Source organism: Pezoporus wallicus, unplaced genomic scaffold (genome assembly GCF_028554395.1).
Source record: "Pezoporus wallicus isolate ANWC-B61680 ecotype Strahan unplaced genomic scaffold, APGP_CSIRO_Pwel_v1 contig_8053, whole genome shotgun sequence".
Lineage (NCBI taxonomy): Eukaryota > Metazoa > Chordata > Aves > Psittaciformes > Psittacidae > Pezoporus > Pezoporus wallicus.
The window spans coordinates 1-16,154 of record NW_026635242.1 but is presented as its reverse complement, the minus strand read 5'-3'; the positions used below and the strand labels follow the sequence as shown (position 1 = coordinate 16,154).

The 16,154-nt window shown below is 47.3% G+C and overlaps 2 protein-coding genes across 3 annotated transcripts; one reads left to right on the top strand and one right to left on the bottom strand.

Annotated features, from left to right (window-relative positions):
• Positions 1-3,120: 3,120 nt before the first annotated feature.
• On the bottom strand, positions 3,121-4,176 carry LOC130600690 (olfactory receptor 8U9-like). Of its 2 annotated transcripts, none has more exons than XM_057412208.1 (2): positions 3,851-4,176; positions 3,121-3,724 (listed from the first exon to the last, which is right to left on the bottom strand). In XM_057412208.1, the coding sequence occupies exons 1-2, from the start codon at positions 4,174-4,176 to the stop codon at positions 3,121-3,123; spliced, it is 930 nt and encodes a 309-aa protein (XP_057268191.1). The 2 variants fall into 2 exon arrangements, with proteins under 2 accessions (XP_057268191.1, XP_057268200.1); XM_057412217.1 differs by having other exon boundaries at positions 3,121-3,736; positions 3,863-4,176.
• A 4,166-nt stretch (positions 4,177-8,342) lies between these two features.
• Positions 8,343-9,269, top strand: LOC130600681 (olfactory receptor 1002-like). The gene has a single exon (XM_057412196.1). The coding sequence runs from the start codon at positions 8,343-8,345 to the stop codon at positions 9,267-9,269; it is 927 nt and encodes a 308-aa protein (XP_057268179.1).
• Positions 9,270-16,154: the final 6,885 nt, after the last annotated feature.

Below are 16,154 nucleotides of genomic sequence, written 5' to 3'. Positions count from 1 at the left end.
CCCCATTTATTCTTCAGTAACTTTTCATCTATTTTCCTATTTCAGGGTTATTCTTCTATTGGGTATATAGAAATGGTGAAGTGCCATCATGAGGGAGAAAAGAAACCATTAAAACCAAAAAATGGCACAACAAATCTTTTCCTTTTTATCAACTTTTCCTACACCTCCTCTTTCTAAAATCCATATTTAAGAGTTCTATGAAAATACACCATGGCATCCTGCCTTTTAATCACAGAATCAGGGAGGGATATGGAGCAGCCTCCACAAGGGTCCAAAAGGAACCACTGTAACATAAACACTTGGAAGAGACCAAGAAAAAAACCAGGAAAACTGTTGGGAATAGCAGATCAATATTAGCCTAAGATCATGGAAAGCACTGTGCTGCTCATGGGGTGTGCGTCACTGTCAGCAAATCTCTGCAGTGCAATGAGCACAGCTTTCCCATCAGCAGTCACTGTAAAACTGGTATCAAAGAGCCTGGCTTATATTCAGAAAGGAAAATCAGATAAACCATTTATCCCTATGGAAGAAGCACATGGGGTTTAGCTCTATGTACAACCTGCAGCATGACAGAATTAATCAGGGTGGCATCCCCAGCATTGCAGTGATAAAGGATTTATTATAACTGGTATTTTAGCTGCTATCTACTGCTATTATAAAATAACCAAACCATTATAACTGGTTCAACACCCTTCACAAAATCCACGTGCTCTGTGATCTTCCTTCTTCTTGTGTTCTCTTGCTCTGCCATGAAATAAACAGCTCCTCATCGTCTGTCTAATAAAGATACAAACCAGAACAATCAAATTCCTCTCCCTCATCTCTAAAGGATGAAACCATTCTCCTGCTATCCTGCTTCCTGCAAGGAATTATGCATTGTATTGCACAAGGAGACACTGGCACAGGGTGCCCAGAGAAGCTGTGGCTGCCCCATCCCTGGCAGTGTTCAGGGCCAGGTTGGACACAGGGGCTTGGAGCAAGCTGCTCCAGTGGAAGGGGTCCCTGCTCTTGGCAGGGGTTAGAACTGGATGAGCTTTAAGCACCCTTCCAACACAAACAATTCTGGGATTCTATGATACTATATAGCCCCTTAAAATTATAAACTACCTCCTAGCTCCAGCAATAAAAGAAATCTGGATGTCCCCTTGTCCTTACCAGTGACAGCTTGGTTCTTCTTCCTTGCTTCACATTAAGTTACGACAGATGACGAGGACACTTATATGCTCTCTCTGTCCCCCCTGATGGTGTAATTGCTTTATAACCCTTCTCTCTAATCCACTGAGACCTCCGAGGTGCTTTGGCTGAGAAGTGTTTTGCAGAACTTCCTTTGGGAGAAGTGCAATTATTATTATATTACTCTGTCATACATATATGTGTGTGCATGGGGGGGGTGCATAGATGGATGACAGAGGAATATGAAAATAAAATATAAAATAAATTAAAAAATGGAATAAAAAAATAAAATTATTAAGAATTAAAAATAATACAAATAAAATATAACTTTAAAATTAAACATAAAAAGCAAACAAAAATGTATATTAAAATAAATTAACTTAGCTAAAATAAAGAATAGACTAGAATAATAAATTGAAATAAAATAATATGAAATATTAAAATAAATAAAAACTAAACTGAAAACTAAACTAAACCAAACCAAATTGAAATAAAGCCGGTCTTCCTGCATGGATCCTTCTCCTTGGAGAGGGGCTTTGGACCAAGGCCTGTAGGGACAGGCCAAGGGGACAGGCTTTAACCTGCCCGAGGGGAGACTGAGATGAGCTCTGAGGCAGAAGCTCTTCCCTGTGAGGGTGCTGAGGCGCTGGCACAGGGTGCCCAGAGAAGCTGTGGCTGCCCCATCCCTGTCAGTGTTCAAGGCCAGGTTGGACACAGGGCTTGGAGCAAGCTGCTCCAGTGGAAGGGGTCCCTGGCCGTGGCAGGGGTTGGAGCTGGATGAGCTTTAAGGTCCCTTCCAGCCCAAACCACTCTGGGATTCCAGGATTCATCTCGTGATCCTAGATATCCATATAAATACACACATGCACACAGATTTCCATTGCTGGGACACAAACAGGCATTTCTGGGCTGTGATTCATGTGATTTGCTTTAGAGACTGGAGTTACAGCAGAGTGAATTACACATAAAGGTGCCTGTTTCTTATGGGTGGGGAGAAATACCCACTCATTGAAAGATTTACTTGAGCAAGAACATAGTTTATCCCAACTTTAAAGTTGTTTACTTGTATTTTTTATCTGGGTTTGCTTCTTTAAGAGGGAGCCCTTCAGGATATGCACATCAATCTCCATTCTTTAACTTACTGGCGAATTATGTAAAAGGCCTACTTCTGAATCAGCTTCAAGAGCTGGGAAATCCAACACTGATGATTCAATCACTGCTGAAACAATGGATATTGACCCAACTTGTGATTAAGTTCTTTACATTTGCACACCGTCTGCAAAAGAACAGCAAAGACAAGGCTCAAATTGCCCAAAGTCTTCCAGGTAAATTAGCACCAACACTGTGAGATTTCAAAGGACCAAACACCTTCAGCTTGACCTGAAATTTCACTTGTAGGAACCAAGTTTTGGGTGGGAAAGCTTTATTTAAGAGTGCCACAAGCCTTATCATGAGAAAGTACAGTGGAGACTTGTGTGATTGAGTTATTAACTGATTCTATGATGTCCTGTGGTCCTTTGGGTCTATTCCATTCTCACCCAGGCTGGTAGGCACTGGGTTTCAGAGACACTCCAGAAGAAGAGAGTTTCTGGCTCTTCTTTTGAGTTCACCTCTGAACCTTGGCAACCTGGAAACCCATGCCCAGGGTAGTCCATGCTGTCTCTGTAGTGACTGAACAGAGCAATGTGATGAACAGGATGAATCAAGGTGTTTGGAGGAGCTGTTTGTGCTCATTGACCATTGGTGATGAATGAGGTTGGGCTTCATCTCACCCACCTTCATCTAGGCAGGTGTTACAAGACAAATCAGTGTCAGATACCTTATAAATGAGAGAGAAATTACAGAGTAATCACCTCAATACACCTTCACAGAGACATCAGTGCTGCAATGAGTCCTGCTCAATAACAGCAACAAGGAAACACCCTCCTGGTCACCAGCTTCCTCCATTCACTGCCTTCTCCCAACTGCTCTCAGGAGGGCAGCCTTCACCTCCCTGTTCCTCAGGCTGTAGATCAAGGGGTTCAACGTGGGGGTCATGATGGTGTAGAACAACGTGGCAGTTTTGTTCTCATCCAACGCAAAGGTGGAGCTGGGGCGCAGGTACATGAACAAGATTGCCCCATAGAACGTGGTGACGACCATCAGGTGGGATGTGCAAGTGGAGAAGGCTTTTCTCCTGCTCTCCTTTGAGTGGATCCTCAGGACAGAGGGGAGGATGTAAGCATAGGAGATAAAGATGATGGTCATGGTGCTGAGGCAGTTTATGCTGACGAGAGCAAGGATGACCCCCTCATAGGAGTGGCTGTTGGAGCAGGAGAGAGCTAAGAGTGGGGCAATGTCACAGAAGTAGTGGTTGATAACATTGGAGTGGCAGAAGGAGAAGGTAAAGATGAAAGTGGTGTGGGTCACCGCATGGAAGACACCAACAGCATAGGAACCAGCCACAAGCCACCAGCACATCCATCCACACATGATGGTGGGGTACATGAGGGGTTTGTAGATTGCCACATACCTGCCATAGGCCATCACAGCCAGCAGGAGGCACTCAATGACCCCAAATATGACAAAGCCCAGGTTGGACGAGGCCTTGGGTGATATGATTTAGCCTAAGGTGTCCCTGCCCACGGCAGGGGGGTTGGAACTAGATGATCTTAAGGTCCTTTCCAACCCTAATGATTCTATGATTCTATGAAAGATGCAGAGCTGGGCTGCACATCCCAAGAAGCTGATGGTTTTCTCCAGTGTCAAAGTCTGCACCAGCATTTTGGGGATGATGACGGAGGAGTAGCAGATGCTGACAAAAGCCAAATGGCTGAGGAAATAGTACATGGGGGTGTGAAGGTGAAGATCAGTCCTGAACAATACAATGATCCCAAAGTTCCCCAAAAGGGTCACCATGGACATGGCCAGGAAAGCCATGAAAAGGGGGACCTGGAGGTCTGGGTGGGTGGTCAGCCCCAAAAGAATGAACTCATGCACATCAGTGTGATTGACGGGTGTCATCCTCTGTAATGCATCAACCTGCAGGAGATAGGCAAAACAGACAATGATGCGGGCAGCTCAAGAGGACCCTCAGCTTCCTCGGTGTCAACAAAGGGAAGCAGAACCCATCCTGCTAGAGGGTCAGTTGGACTCTGGATAGCTCTTGGAAGAGATTTGAGCTCTTGGACGAGCCAAGCCTCCATCTAGTGGCTACAAGAGGGTCTTAAAACCAAACCCTCAAGCTCAACAGTGAGAGTACCCACCTGGGTTTAGCTCAGCATTTCATCTCTCCTCTTTCTGCCTTTCTGGGGACATTTAATACAGGAGGAAGGTCAATAACTGGGCAATTCTTGGAAGCTGGGTTGGAACTGGATGATCTTAAGGTCCTTTCCAACCCTAACTATTCTATGGTCGAGGTTTAACCCCAGATAGCAGCTAAGCCCCACACAGCTCAGCAATAACTAAAACACCCTGGACTTATTAACACCATTTCAGCACCAATCCAAACCATAGCCCCATAGTAACTACTATGAAGACAATATGCTCTATCCCAGGCCAAACCAGCACAGACATTGACTGCATTTTGGGTTTTCCTTAGGAAATGACAGGTACATTTGGAAAATAATTGCTGTTTTCTAAAATGAACCAACATGGAACAATTCCACTTGAAGAAACCCTTTTTCTGTTGACTTTCACTTCCTTTTGCAAAGCAAAGCAGAGCAGAAGTGTGGGCATTTTAAAGCTTAGAAGAACACAAAGTTTTCAGCAGACACAGTCCATAAGAAAGGAAATTTAAGGTGGCACAGTGATGATGGAGAAACCTGGAGGCTCCATGCAGCTCCTTCAGCAACTGGGATGAGTTTGGCTGCTCCTCCAGATGATGACTGAGGCCACGTTCATCTCCAAGCAGATCTTGAGAGTGGGTTTTAGCAGTCTTTCCCTAGAAGCTGCACTGAGGGTGATTTGCTGTTGCATCTTGCAAAGGCAGACAAGTGCCCTCTGTAGTTTCTATTGTTCAAGATGTATTTATACTCATTTCTGAGACCTTGGAAGTGTTCCAGTCCATGAAGGTTGACAACAAGCGAAATCCACCCAGAGCATCAATCTCTTCATCTCCAGGTGCACTAATAAAGCTCAGGAACAATATGCTGTAAATATGTGGATTTAAGGAGATGTCTTCCTCCTACTCCCACATTGAGGAGAGGGAGTGAGTGAATCATGTCTACATGATTCACCCCTGATTATTCTCATGACTTTATCAACTGGCTTTCCTAATGCTACTTAAACAGAATTTCAGCAACACAAAGAGAGTTCCTGCAACCATTCCTACTCTCACAGTTGCCCCTTGTTATCATCTTCCTGTAAAACCCATTTCAAATGTTGATTTTTGCCTTTGCTGACTTGACTAAGACAGTAATTGTCCCCACACCAAGTTTTTATCATTTCCTTGGGGTTTTTGTTTCATTTTCCTATGAGCAGTGGTGAGAAGAGAAAGGAAACAGCAAGCACCTGAATTCAAATCAACAGGAGAACTGCAGTAGTACCTAAACAAAATTCTTTTGACTGATATCTGTCCAGTAGGTCCAAGTGTTGTGACACGTATTACCCACCATACTGTGGTCTTGGCGTATGGATTCATGGAACACTTCCCTAATTTCTTCAAGAGATTTTAGTTTATGGAGCTGGAGATGTCGCTGTATTAGTTTGTTTCATAGAATCCCAGACTGGTTTGGGTCAGAAAGAACCTTAAAGCTCATCCAGCTCAAACCCCTGCCACAGGCAGGGACACCTTCCACTAGAGCAGTTTGCTCCAAGCCCCTGTGTCCAACCTGCCCTTGAGCACTGCCAGGGATGGGGCAGCCACAGCTTCTCTGGGCACCCTGTGCCAGCTCCTCAGCACCCTCACAGGGAAGAGCTTCTGCCTAAGAGCTCATCTCAGTCTCCCCTCAGGCAGGTTAAAGCCTTTCCCCTTCTTCTGTCCCTACAGGCCCTTGTCCAAAACTCCCCTTCAGCTTTCTCACACTCCCCCGTTAAGGTATTCAAAGCCCACAGTAAAGTCTCCCTGAAGCCTTTCCCCCTCTTGCTGCCCATTACAGTCCTTCTATCACACTCTCCATCTGATCCTTCCCATCTCCTTTCTTCCACTATCAGGCACCTCTCCCTCAAGCTCTCCTTTCTGTCTTAACTTCCCAGCACAATGGGTGGAAAAAGGTTAACACCACCATCAAGGAGAGCACAAGGACTGGGGCTGCCTCAGTCCCCAGGGATTTTAAGAAACGAAATCCCCAGGAAAGCCTTTCCAGGCAGATTAAGGATAGGAGGGTGACCAGGAGTAAGCGGAATGGATGTACCAAGGGTAAGTTAAGCCTGACCAACCTGAGTGCCTTGGGTGATGTGAACATTGATGTTTGCGTGGACAAGAAGTAGTGGACAGCATTTACCTCACTGTTAGCAAGGTCACCACGATATTCTGCTGGTTCTTTGAAGCCAAACTTGTAATCTAAGGTTTGAGTATAAGGAATTGAAGACGGGTGGAAAGCTGGTTCAGTGCCTGTGGTGCCTGACATTGCTGATGGATCCTGGCACCAGCTCTCATTGATAAGTTCCCCATTACCTCCCTGCCATGATAATGTCAACCACAGCCCTTGTGGACCTGTAACTGCCTCAGAAATGCTCCAAAAGTGGATGTGAAAGATGGAGTTGTTCTTTGGTTTCCTCTAAGGGAGCCCAAAGCCCTGTTGCTCGCCCAAGCTGAGGTCATCTCCTCTGGGTACACTTCTTCTCCAAACATAGAAGAACAGAGAAGAGATAATGACTTGCTTTGGGCTTTGTCATCTCCTGGGGCCCAAAGAGATTCACAGTCCCACATCCCCACATCACTTGAAATAGGAAGGAGGTTTGCTGATGCTGGTTCATTTCCAGGCTCCCTGCACAGCTCCAGGAACATTCATCTACACATCCATCTCTGAGAGCAACAGGAGGGCAGAAGAGACAGAGCTGAGATGTAAGTGAAGGATGGCATCTTTCAGCCCATTCTGAGTTCTCTGTGCAAGAACAGTGTGTGCTGAGACACCACCTCCTGTGGTTCTCTCTTGCCAACAAGCAGCAGATCCTGTCTTCATCTCCTGCCCTACTGCAGGGTCCTGGGCTTCTTGATGATGCTCTGGGCTTCCCAGGGAGCTGCTTGTGCTGTGTGCTCCCCATGCTGCTGCTGAGAAGGCAGGTTTGGAGATCACCCTGCTGGAGAACACTCCCAGGAGGCTTCTTCTTACTGACCACAAAGGGCTCCTGGATGAGCACTTCAGGCTTTCCTGTACAGGACATTCAGGGTGCTCCTCATTGCTGAGACGAGACAGATCTGAAAGAGGACTTTTTTCCCTACAAAACAAAATATCAAGGACGGATTGATGAGCTCTGGGGGTTGCCAGTTTGTATTGTAGTGTCGAGATTCAGGCTAAAGACCCAGGAAAAGGTTTTAGAGCAAACAAAGTGTGTCAGGAGGAGGGGGAAAACCAACCTAAACCTCTGTGTAAGAATGCATAGGTTAATAGTATAGTTTTGATTGATGGGAACTTAGAGCTGATCCAACTCCAGCCGCTAGCCATGGGCAGGGTCACCTTTCACTAGAGCAGACTGCTCCAATTCCCTGCAAACTGCACTTTACATAGTTCAGGAACTGATTACAATTTCTAATTAGGAAGAAGTCCCAGCAGAAAAGGAAGAAGTGGGTGGCTGGGAAACGCTGACGAAAGCATGAAGGATCAACTCTGCACTGTGAAAGCACCACATTTCTCTGTGTTCCAGGTGGAGCCGGATGGTCTCCAATCCCCAGGCGCAGCACTAATGCAGGCAATGACGTGCACCACTAAGGTAAAGTTACTCAGGTGAGTGGAACCTCACCTTTCCACAGAGGTCATTGCTCAACATCCAGGAGTGAGACAGAGGAGCAGGCACCGCTTTGTGCCATGGTGTTTAACTGCTTGAGCACCCCTTTGTTCTACCTGTGCTGGCACACGACTTTCACCAACCTGTTCCTCATTGATCTGTGCCTGAACTCTCCCTTTCCATCCTGCAGGACTGTCTCTGAGCAGCTCCCACCACACAGAGCCTTTTCCACCTGGGACATCCCTGCCTCTTGGAGAAAAATCCTCCAGCCAGGAGCTCACACAGAAAGCACCATCCAGCCCATGGCACAAAGCAATTGCACCCAAGCGACCGAGTTCAGCCTGGCAGGGTTCACAGAGGACCCGGTGACTCAGGTCTACTTGTTCCTGCTCTTCCTGCTCACCTACCTTGTCACCATTGTGGGCAACCTGGGCATCATCATCTTAATCAGGGCCAGCCCCCACCTCCACTCCCCCATGTATTATTTCCTGAGCAACCTGGCCTTTGTAGACCTCTGTTCTTCTACCATCATCACCCCCAGGATGTTGGTTGACTTGATGTCAGAGAAGAAGAGCATTGCGTACGTTGGGTGCGTGGTTCAGGTCTTCCTCCTTGATTTCTTTGGGGTAACTGAATGCTTCCTGCTGGCTTCAATGGCCTATGACCGTTACATGGCCATTTGCCATCCCCTGCTGCACCCCCTTGTCATGTCCCCAAAGTGCTGTTTCCAGCTGCTGACTGGCTCGTACCTCATGGGGCTGACCAATGGTGTGGGACAGACCATCAGCATGTCCACCCTGTCCTTCTGCAGCTCCAGCACCATCGACCTCTTCTTCTGTGACATTTCCCCTCTCATCTCACTCTCCACCTCTGACACCACCCTCAGCCACATCATCCTGACCACTGCAGCATCTCTCTTTGGTGTGTCCAGCATTCTGGTTATCCTGCTCTCCTACGTGGCCATCATCGCCACCATCCTGAGCATCAATTCAGCCGAGGGCAAGCGCAAAGCCTTCTCCACCTGCACCTCCCACCTCACCACTGTCAGCATCTTCTATGGGGCATGCTTTTTTATGTATTTATTCCACAGCTCAGACAGCTCAAGAGCAGCAGATAAATGGGCTGTGGTGATCTACACTGTGGTGACCCCCATGCTGAACCCCTTGATCTACAGCCTGAGGAATAAGGAGGTGAAGGAGGCTTTGAGGAAGCTCACAAAAATAAAATGATCTTAATTGTTGTAAGTTTAGGACCAGATGGAATGGATGTACTGGGGGAGATGCTCTGGTTTTGGTTAAGTATGAACAACATTTTGGTGTTTTCTGCAAACAGAGTTACATGATGCACAGGTTGATGTGATTGAGAATACAATTAATTTCATTCTCCAAATTTTGATAATTATATTTAGCAGTTAATTTCACCTAATTGGTTTATTAGTCATTTATTTCACCTAATCAAGACACAGGTAGACAACTACAAGCATGAGGTTCTCTTCATCTTAGGATAAGGGGGACCTTATTGCTCTCTATGCCTGCCTGACAGGAGGATGGAGCCAGGAGAGGACTGTTCTCTGCTTCAGGGAACAAGGGATGGGACAAGAGGAAACGGCCTCAAGCTGCACCAGGGCAGGTTTAGATGGAGCTGAGGAACAATTCCTGCCCCAGAGGGTGCTCAGGCATTGGAACAGGCTGCCCAGGGCAGGGCTGCAGGCAACGGCCTTGCAAGAGTTCACAAACCCTATAGAGAAGGCCCTCAGTGCCATGGGTTAGGGGTGGCCTTGGCAGTGCTGGGGAACGGTTGAACTTGATGAGCTTAAAGCTCTTTCCCTTTTTGCTCTCCCTTTTGCTTGGCAAATGAGAATAAACAGAGAGTGAATTCTACCGTTCCACTGGACCAAACTCCATTTCTAGACAGTGTTGTTAAATTCATTGAGGGCCTTAAGAAAAGGACAAAAGCACCTTTTGCAAGAGAAATGGAGATGAGAGCAGGTAAGTGTGATGCCATGCAGGCAGTATTATTAGGTTTTGATGCACAAACCTCATTCAATGATTTCCAGCACCATTCACCTCATTTCATTTCAGACAGCGAAGAATTTAAGTGTACTTGTGTGACCTCTGTTATGAATGAAGTTGCTTTGAAAGTGTTTTAAGATGTAATAGTGATGAATCCCCACCAAAGGGCAGAAACTATAAAGGAATCCCCATCCACTGTTCCACACCTTTGCTTTTGAGCTCCCTGTTGGCAGCAATAGAAGCCATGATCTCCATGGCAGCCTGATCACACCAGAGCACAGGAGCTGTGGTGTTGCTCAGCAGCCTTCAGACCTCCTACATGGCAGCCCATGGCAGCCTGGAGCAATGGCATTGCCTGTCCTGATGTCTCTCCTGTTGCTTTCCTGCACAGAGAGCTGATTGGTGATGGGCAAACATTGCATACCTAATCCACTTCAAAATACTCCAATGTGTGCATTACCTCAGCCCATAGAGCTGCAGCCACTGCCAGGACCATGGTGAAACCCGGAGCCATGGCTGAGCCTTAGGGCTATCCTAGACACACATAACAACCTAGGCTGGAGGGAGAAGCTCCATGGCTGGATTCAGTTCAGTCAGGATCAAAGTGGTTTGCTCATTTCTTAACAACACACAACTCACAGGCACTCAGGGTCAATCAGCTGAATCCTGCTTTGTTCCCAAAGCTTCCTGATAATTCCCTGGTTATTATTTAACCCAGATGACAGTTGTTTTCCTGCTGAGCCTTGGGGACAAGCAGGGGCAGAGGTTTCTCACTCTCCCTGGCCCCTATGTCAGTGTTTGGCTGCTCTTACAGTGGGGTTTTCTAACTCCCTCTGCTTCTAACTGGAATTTCCCATGCTGCAAATTCACAATAGGAAATCTGAGATTTACCCTCATCTGCACGATAAAGCACATGGAGAACTTGCTGGTGGCATCAAGTCAAAAAGAATAAGACACCATTAATTCTTGCATGAATCCTTTCTCTGTCCCTGAAATCGTCGAATTATGGAATGGGTTGGGATGAAGGGACCTTAAAGCTCCTCCAGCTCCAACCCCTGCCACGGGCAGGGACCCCTTCCACTAGAGCAGCTTGCTCCAAGCCCCTGTGTCCAACCTGGCCTTGAACACTGCCAGGGATGGGGCAGCCACAGCTTCTCTGGGCACCCTGTGACAGCGCCTCAGCACCCTCACAAGGAAGAGCTTCTGCCCAAGAGCTCGTATTAGCTGAGGCAAGCACTGACTCACGGGGGGGGGAGCCAGGAGGGGTGGCACCAGCCCTGAGGGGTTAAAAACCTGTCCCAGGGAGCGCGGCGAACAGAGCGGGTCGGGGCAGTTCATGTGGGCAGGCAAGAGGGACAGTGAGCACTCGGCGTGTGATGGTGAGCACTCGTCGTGTGAGCAGGGCCCGGTCTGGGAGCTCTGCTCTGGCTGCCCCGGCGATGGCTCCGTAGGCACCCAGACAGAGCCGATGAGAGGGGAGGCTGCAATGCAGAGCTCGGGGTGCAGAGAGTGCCTGCACTGGTCTGGTGAGGGGAGGGTGCGCAATGGGCAGGGCTGCACCCGGTGCTCCCTGGTGTAGGTCCTCCTGCAGCAGGGGCTGAGCTGGGGGACGTTGTTAATAGGCTGCAAGATGTCAGGGAAGCTGAGAGGAAGCAGGAATGCTTGCTCCTGGCCCAAACTGTGCAGGGGCCTCGAGCTTCACCTCTAGCTCATGAAGGAAAGAAGGAGGCCGTTAACCTGGGAAGCTGGGAATTAGTGACAAAAAAAACCAACAAATAAAATAGGAAAAGGACAATTTAAAAGCAAGGGGCTTCCCCCTAAATCTGTTGTCCCCAGGCAGATCCGCTTTGCTGTCCTGCAGAGGGCTAATGAGAAAGAAACAGCCGGCTGATGCACTGGTAAAGAAGATCTCTACTGGTGCTGCCAGGAAAAAGTGGCGGGTCATAGTAGTAGGGGACTCTACACTGAAAGGGACAGAAGCACTCGTCTGCCGGCCAGACCCCGTCTCAAGGGAGGTGTGTTGCCTACCAGGGGCATGGATCAGGGATGTGGCAGAAAGGCTGCCTGCTGTAGTACGTCCCATGGACTATTACCTACTCCTGGTGATACATGTGGGTGCTAGGGATATAGATAGTAGTAGCCTGGGGAACATAAAGAAGGACTACAGAGCCCTGGGGGAGGTGGTGAGGGGCTCTGGAGCTCAGATAGTCTTTTTGTCAATTCCCCACGATACAGGAGAGGATGTTAAGAAAGCTAGGAGGATTAGCCAGGTTAATAATTACAGAGCAGTCAGTCTCACCTCTGTGCCTGGAAGCATCTTGGAGCAGATTCTCCTGGCAGGCATGCTAAGGCACATGAAAATCAACAAGGTGCTTGGTGACAGCCAGCATGGCTTCACTGAGGGGAAATCCTGCCTGACCAATTTGGTGGCCTTCTGTGATGGGGCTACAGAACTGATGGACAGGGGTAGAGCAGTTGATGTCGTCTTGTGTAAAGTGTTCGACACTGTCCCACACGACATCCTTGTCTCTAAACTGGAGAGACATCAATTTGATGGATGGACCACTCAGTGGATAAAGAACTGGTTGGATGGCCGCATGCACAAAGTGTTGTGGTCAATGGCTCAAAGTCCAGCTGGAGACCAGTAACGAGTGGGGTCCCTCAGGGATCGGTGTTGGGACCGGTCTTGTTCAACATCTTCGTCGCTGACATGGACACTGGGATTGAGTGCGCCCTCAGCAAGTTTGCTGATGACACCAAGCTGTGTGGTTTGGGTGATACCCTGGAGGGAAGGAATGCCATCCAGAGAGACCTTTACAAGCTTGTGAGGTGGGCTGATGCCAACCTCGTGAAGTTTAATTGTGCCAAGTGTGAGGTCCTACACCTGGGTCGGAGCAATCCCAGGCACAGCTACAGGCTGGGCAGAGAAGAGATTCAGAGCAGCCCAAGGAGAAGGACTTGGGGGTGCTGGTTGATGAGAAAATGAACATGAGGCGGCTTCAGTGTGCGCTTGCAGCACAGAAAGTAAACCGTATCCTGGGCTGCATCCAAAGGAGCGTGACCAGCAGGTCGAAGGAGGTGATCCTGCCCCTCTATGCTTGTGCCCCTCTGCTCTTGTGAGACCTCACCTGGAGCATTGTGTGCAGTTCTGGTGTCCTCAACATAAAAAGGACATGGAACTGTTGGAACAAGTCCAGAGGAGGCCAAGAGGATGATAAGGGGACTGGAGCACCTCCCGTATGAAGTTAGGCTGAGAAAGTTGGGGCTGTTAAGCCTGGAGAAGAGAAGGCTGCGTGGAGACCTCAGAGCAGCCTTCCAGTATCTGAACGGGGGGCTAAAAGGATGCTGGGCAGGGACTCTTCATTAGGGACTGTAGTGATAGGACAAGGGGTAACGGGTTCAAACTTAAACAGGGGAAGTTTAGATTGGATAAGGAGGAAATTCTTTCCGCTGAGGGTGGTGAGGCACTGGAATGGGTTGCCCAGGGAGGTTGTGAATGCTCCATCCCTGGCAGTGTTCAAGGCCAGGTTGGATGAGGCCTTGCGTGATATGGTTTAGTGTGAGGTGTCCCTGCCCACGGCAGGGGGGCTGGAACTAGATGATCTTAAGGTCCTTTCCAACCCTAGCGATTCTATGATTCTGTGTTTCTATGAGGATTTGTCCCAGAGGCTGTGAAGCCTCCACCCATGGACATGTTCAGGAGCTGCCTGAATGAGGCCAGGAGCAACCTGATGTGACCATGACTAGCATGACCATGACTAGTCACTGATGTGACTATGACCAGCAGGACATAGTTATTGGTCACAAAGGACATCTAGGAGGTCTCTGTTCCTATGACTGGCAAATTATACACATAAACACATATGTATGTGTGTATATATATCAAAACACAATATTAAATGCATCCTAAACTATATATTTATATATAACACAATATATTCTTGTGTTAAATGTGAAACCAACACACACAAGACTGATTTTCCTTGCCTCAGTTTAGTTGGGGTCTCAGTGATTCATAGGGTGGGGAGGGCCCAGCTGCTATGGGCTTTTCCCAGGAAGGATGGAAACCCAAGATCTAAATGGATGAACTGATCTTTTAATGCAGTTATGGAGCAATGGGTATTGTGCATGAGCCAAGTGAGTGAAATGCAAATTCTTCAACAGGTCTGTGTTTGGAACCAGGCTGCTGATTTAAATCACAGTCAAATTGGGCTTTGCCACCTCTATTCAGGCAGCTGTAGAACTTCACCCTTTCATTTTCCTCCTCAAGTTCTGCCTTTCTCAAAGCCTTTAAGAGAAGCTCTAAGGAGTTTTCTAATTTATACCCACAGTGGTTTGTTAAAAACAAAGGCAAGAATGTTATCAATAGAGTTTGCTGCAGGAGAGTTGCACTTTGGTTTGAGGCAATGGGGATTAAAGAAACCCAAAGCAAACATGGAAACACACCAAAACACTGAAACAGCAGGAAAATCGAAGGTAATGCAGAAACCCAACCAAAAATCTTTATTTCCTATGCAAGAAGTCATTCCTGGCACAAATTGCAGCTCCCCCATATCTTGGTTGCTATAAAATCGCAATGCCACCAGGGAAAACAGTCACCACAGGGTTTCCCCACACACCCAAAACTTCCCCATTTCTTTAGCAGCTCATCACTCAAAGGTGAGAGATGTCCCTGATCCATCTGTGTTAACAAGCTCCTCTGGGAATGGATTTGGAACTGATGGGCTGATAGGAAGGAGAAGGCTTGGCTGAGTCCTGTATGGGGATTTTCCACCTGTGGTCACTTGAGCTGTGGCATCACCAGTGGGAAAAACACTCTAATCCAGGGGAAAATAACCGAAACAGGGATGTGACCCTGGCCAGCACTAAGAAATAAATCTTTATTCTTTTTTTATACTTTATTCTTTATGATTTACATTGTATTTGTTATATATATTTAATTTATATATATATATATTATCTATATATTCTTATTCTTTACTCTTATTCTTTGTTCTAACTGTTTACTAAAGTTACGAACCTGAAGCTGACTCTTACTGTTGCCAGCAGGACATGACAGTACCCACATATGCCTGCTCTTTAGATGCCCATTTCCCCTTCAAAGCTGCATTTCATCTACTTCTGAACAAAATCCACTCCTTTTCCTGTGTGATTTTTGTTCCTTCTTGGTACCATTGCTCTCTGTGGTCACCTTCAAGAGGTGCAAAATGGTCACAGGAGTCCCTTTAGGTATCAAAAGGCAGAAGATTTGAAATAGTGGCTAGAAAATCATGGATCAGGATTTCTTATACAACACCATCATTGCTGGGACGTTGCTGGGAATATCCACTTCTTTTTATTTAAGATAAAAACTTTTTCTTACGTGCTGGGAAAGTTTGATTAGCCAAGTGACTTGTTCTTGCCCAGGAAACTGAGAAATAATAGATAAATAAACTAAGACCATCATGTTGCCTCTACAGTTGGCTGATCCTATGTAGACAGTTTATTTCCTGACCCTGTTAACAGCTTGAAATGAAGTCCCCTCTGTCCTGGGTTCAGCAGTAGCAGTCATTTTTCTCCTTCTTGGTAGCTGGTGCAGTGCAGTGTTTTGACTTTCAGCTCAGAAACAGAGCTGATAACAAGGATGTTTTGGTTTGGCCAAGGACTTTGTGAGCCTCATGCTCTGCCAGGGAGGAGGGGAAGCCAGGAGGAAGCAGAGAGAGGACACCTGACCCAAACTGACCAAAGAGGTATTCCATACCACAGCACGTCATGCCCAGGAGGTAACTGGGAGTTAGCCGGAAGGGCTGGGAGACGTCACGGTTGGAGGAGGTATCGGTCGGTGCTTGGTCGGGCTGAGGGGGGCAAGTTATCGGTTGGCTGGTGCTGAGGTGTTGTATTCTCTTCCCTTGTTATTTCCTTTATCATTATTATCATTGGTGGTAGCAGTAGTGATTTGTGTTATACCTTAGTTACTAAACTGTTCTTATTTCAACCCGTGGGAGTTGCATTCTTTTTGATTCTCCTCTCCGTCCCTCCGGGAGCAGGGGGAGGGCAAAAAAGGGGGGAAGTGAGCGAACGAATTGCCTGACTGGGTTTAAACCACGACACCCTCACATTTAG

Bases quoted from the DNA above. Each gene is read 5' to 3' on its own strand.
- LOC130600681 (XM_057412196.1), top strand. From the start codon at position 8,343: ATGGCACAAAGCAATTGCACCCAAGCGACCGAGTTCAGCCTGGCAGGG.
- LOC130600690 (XM_057412208.1), bottom strand. From the start codon at position 4,176: ATGACACCCGTCAATCACACTGATGTGCATGAGTTCATTCTTTTGGGG. The intron at 3,725-3,850 runs ATCATTAGGGTT...CATATTTGGGGT, and splicing joins ATCTTTCATAGAATCATAGA to CATTGAGTGCCTCCTGCTGG.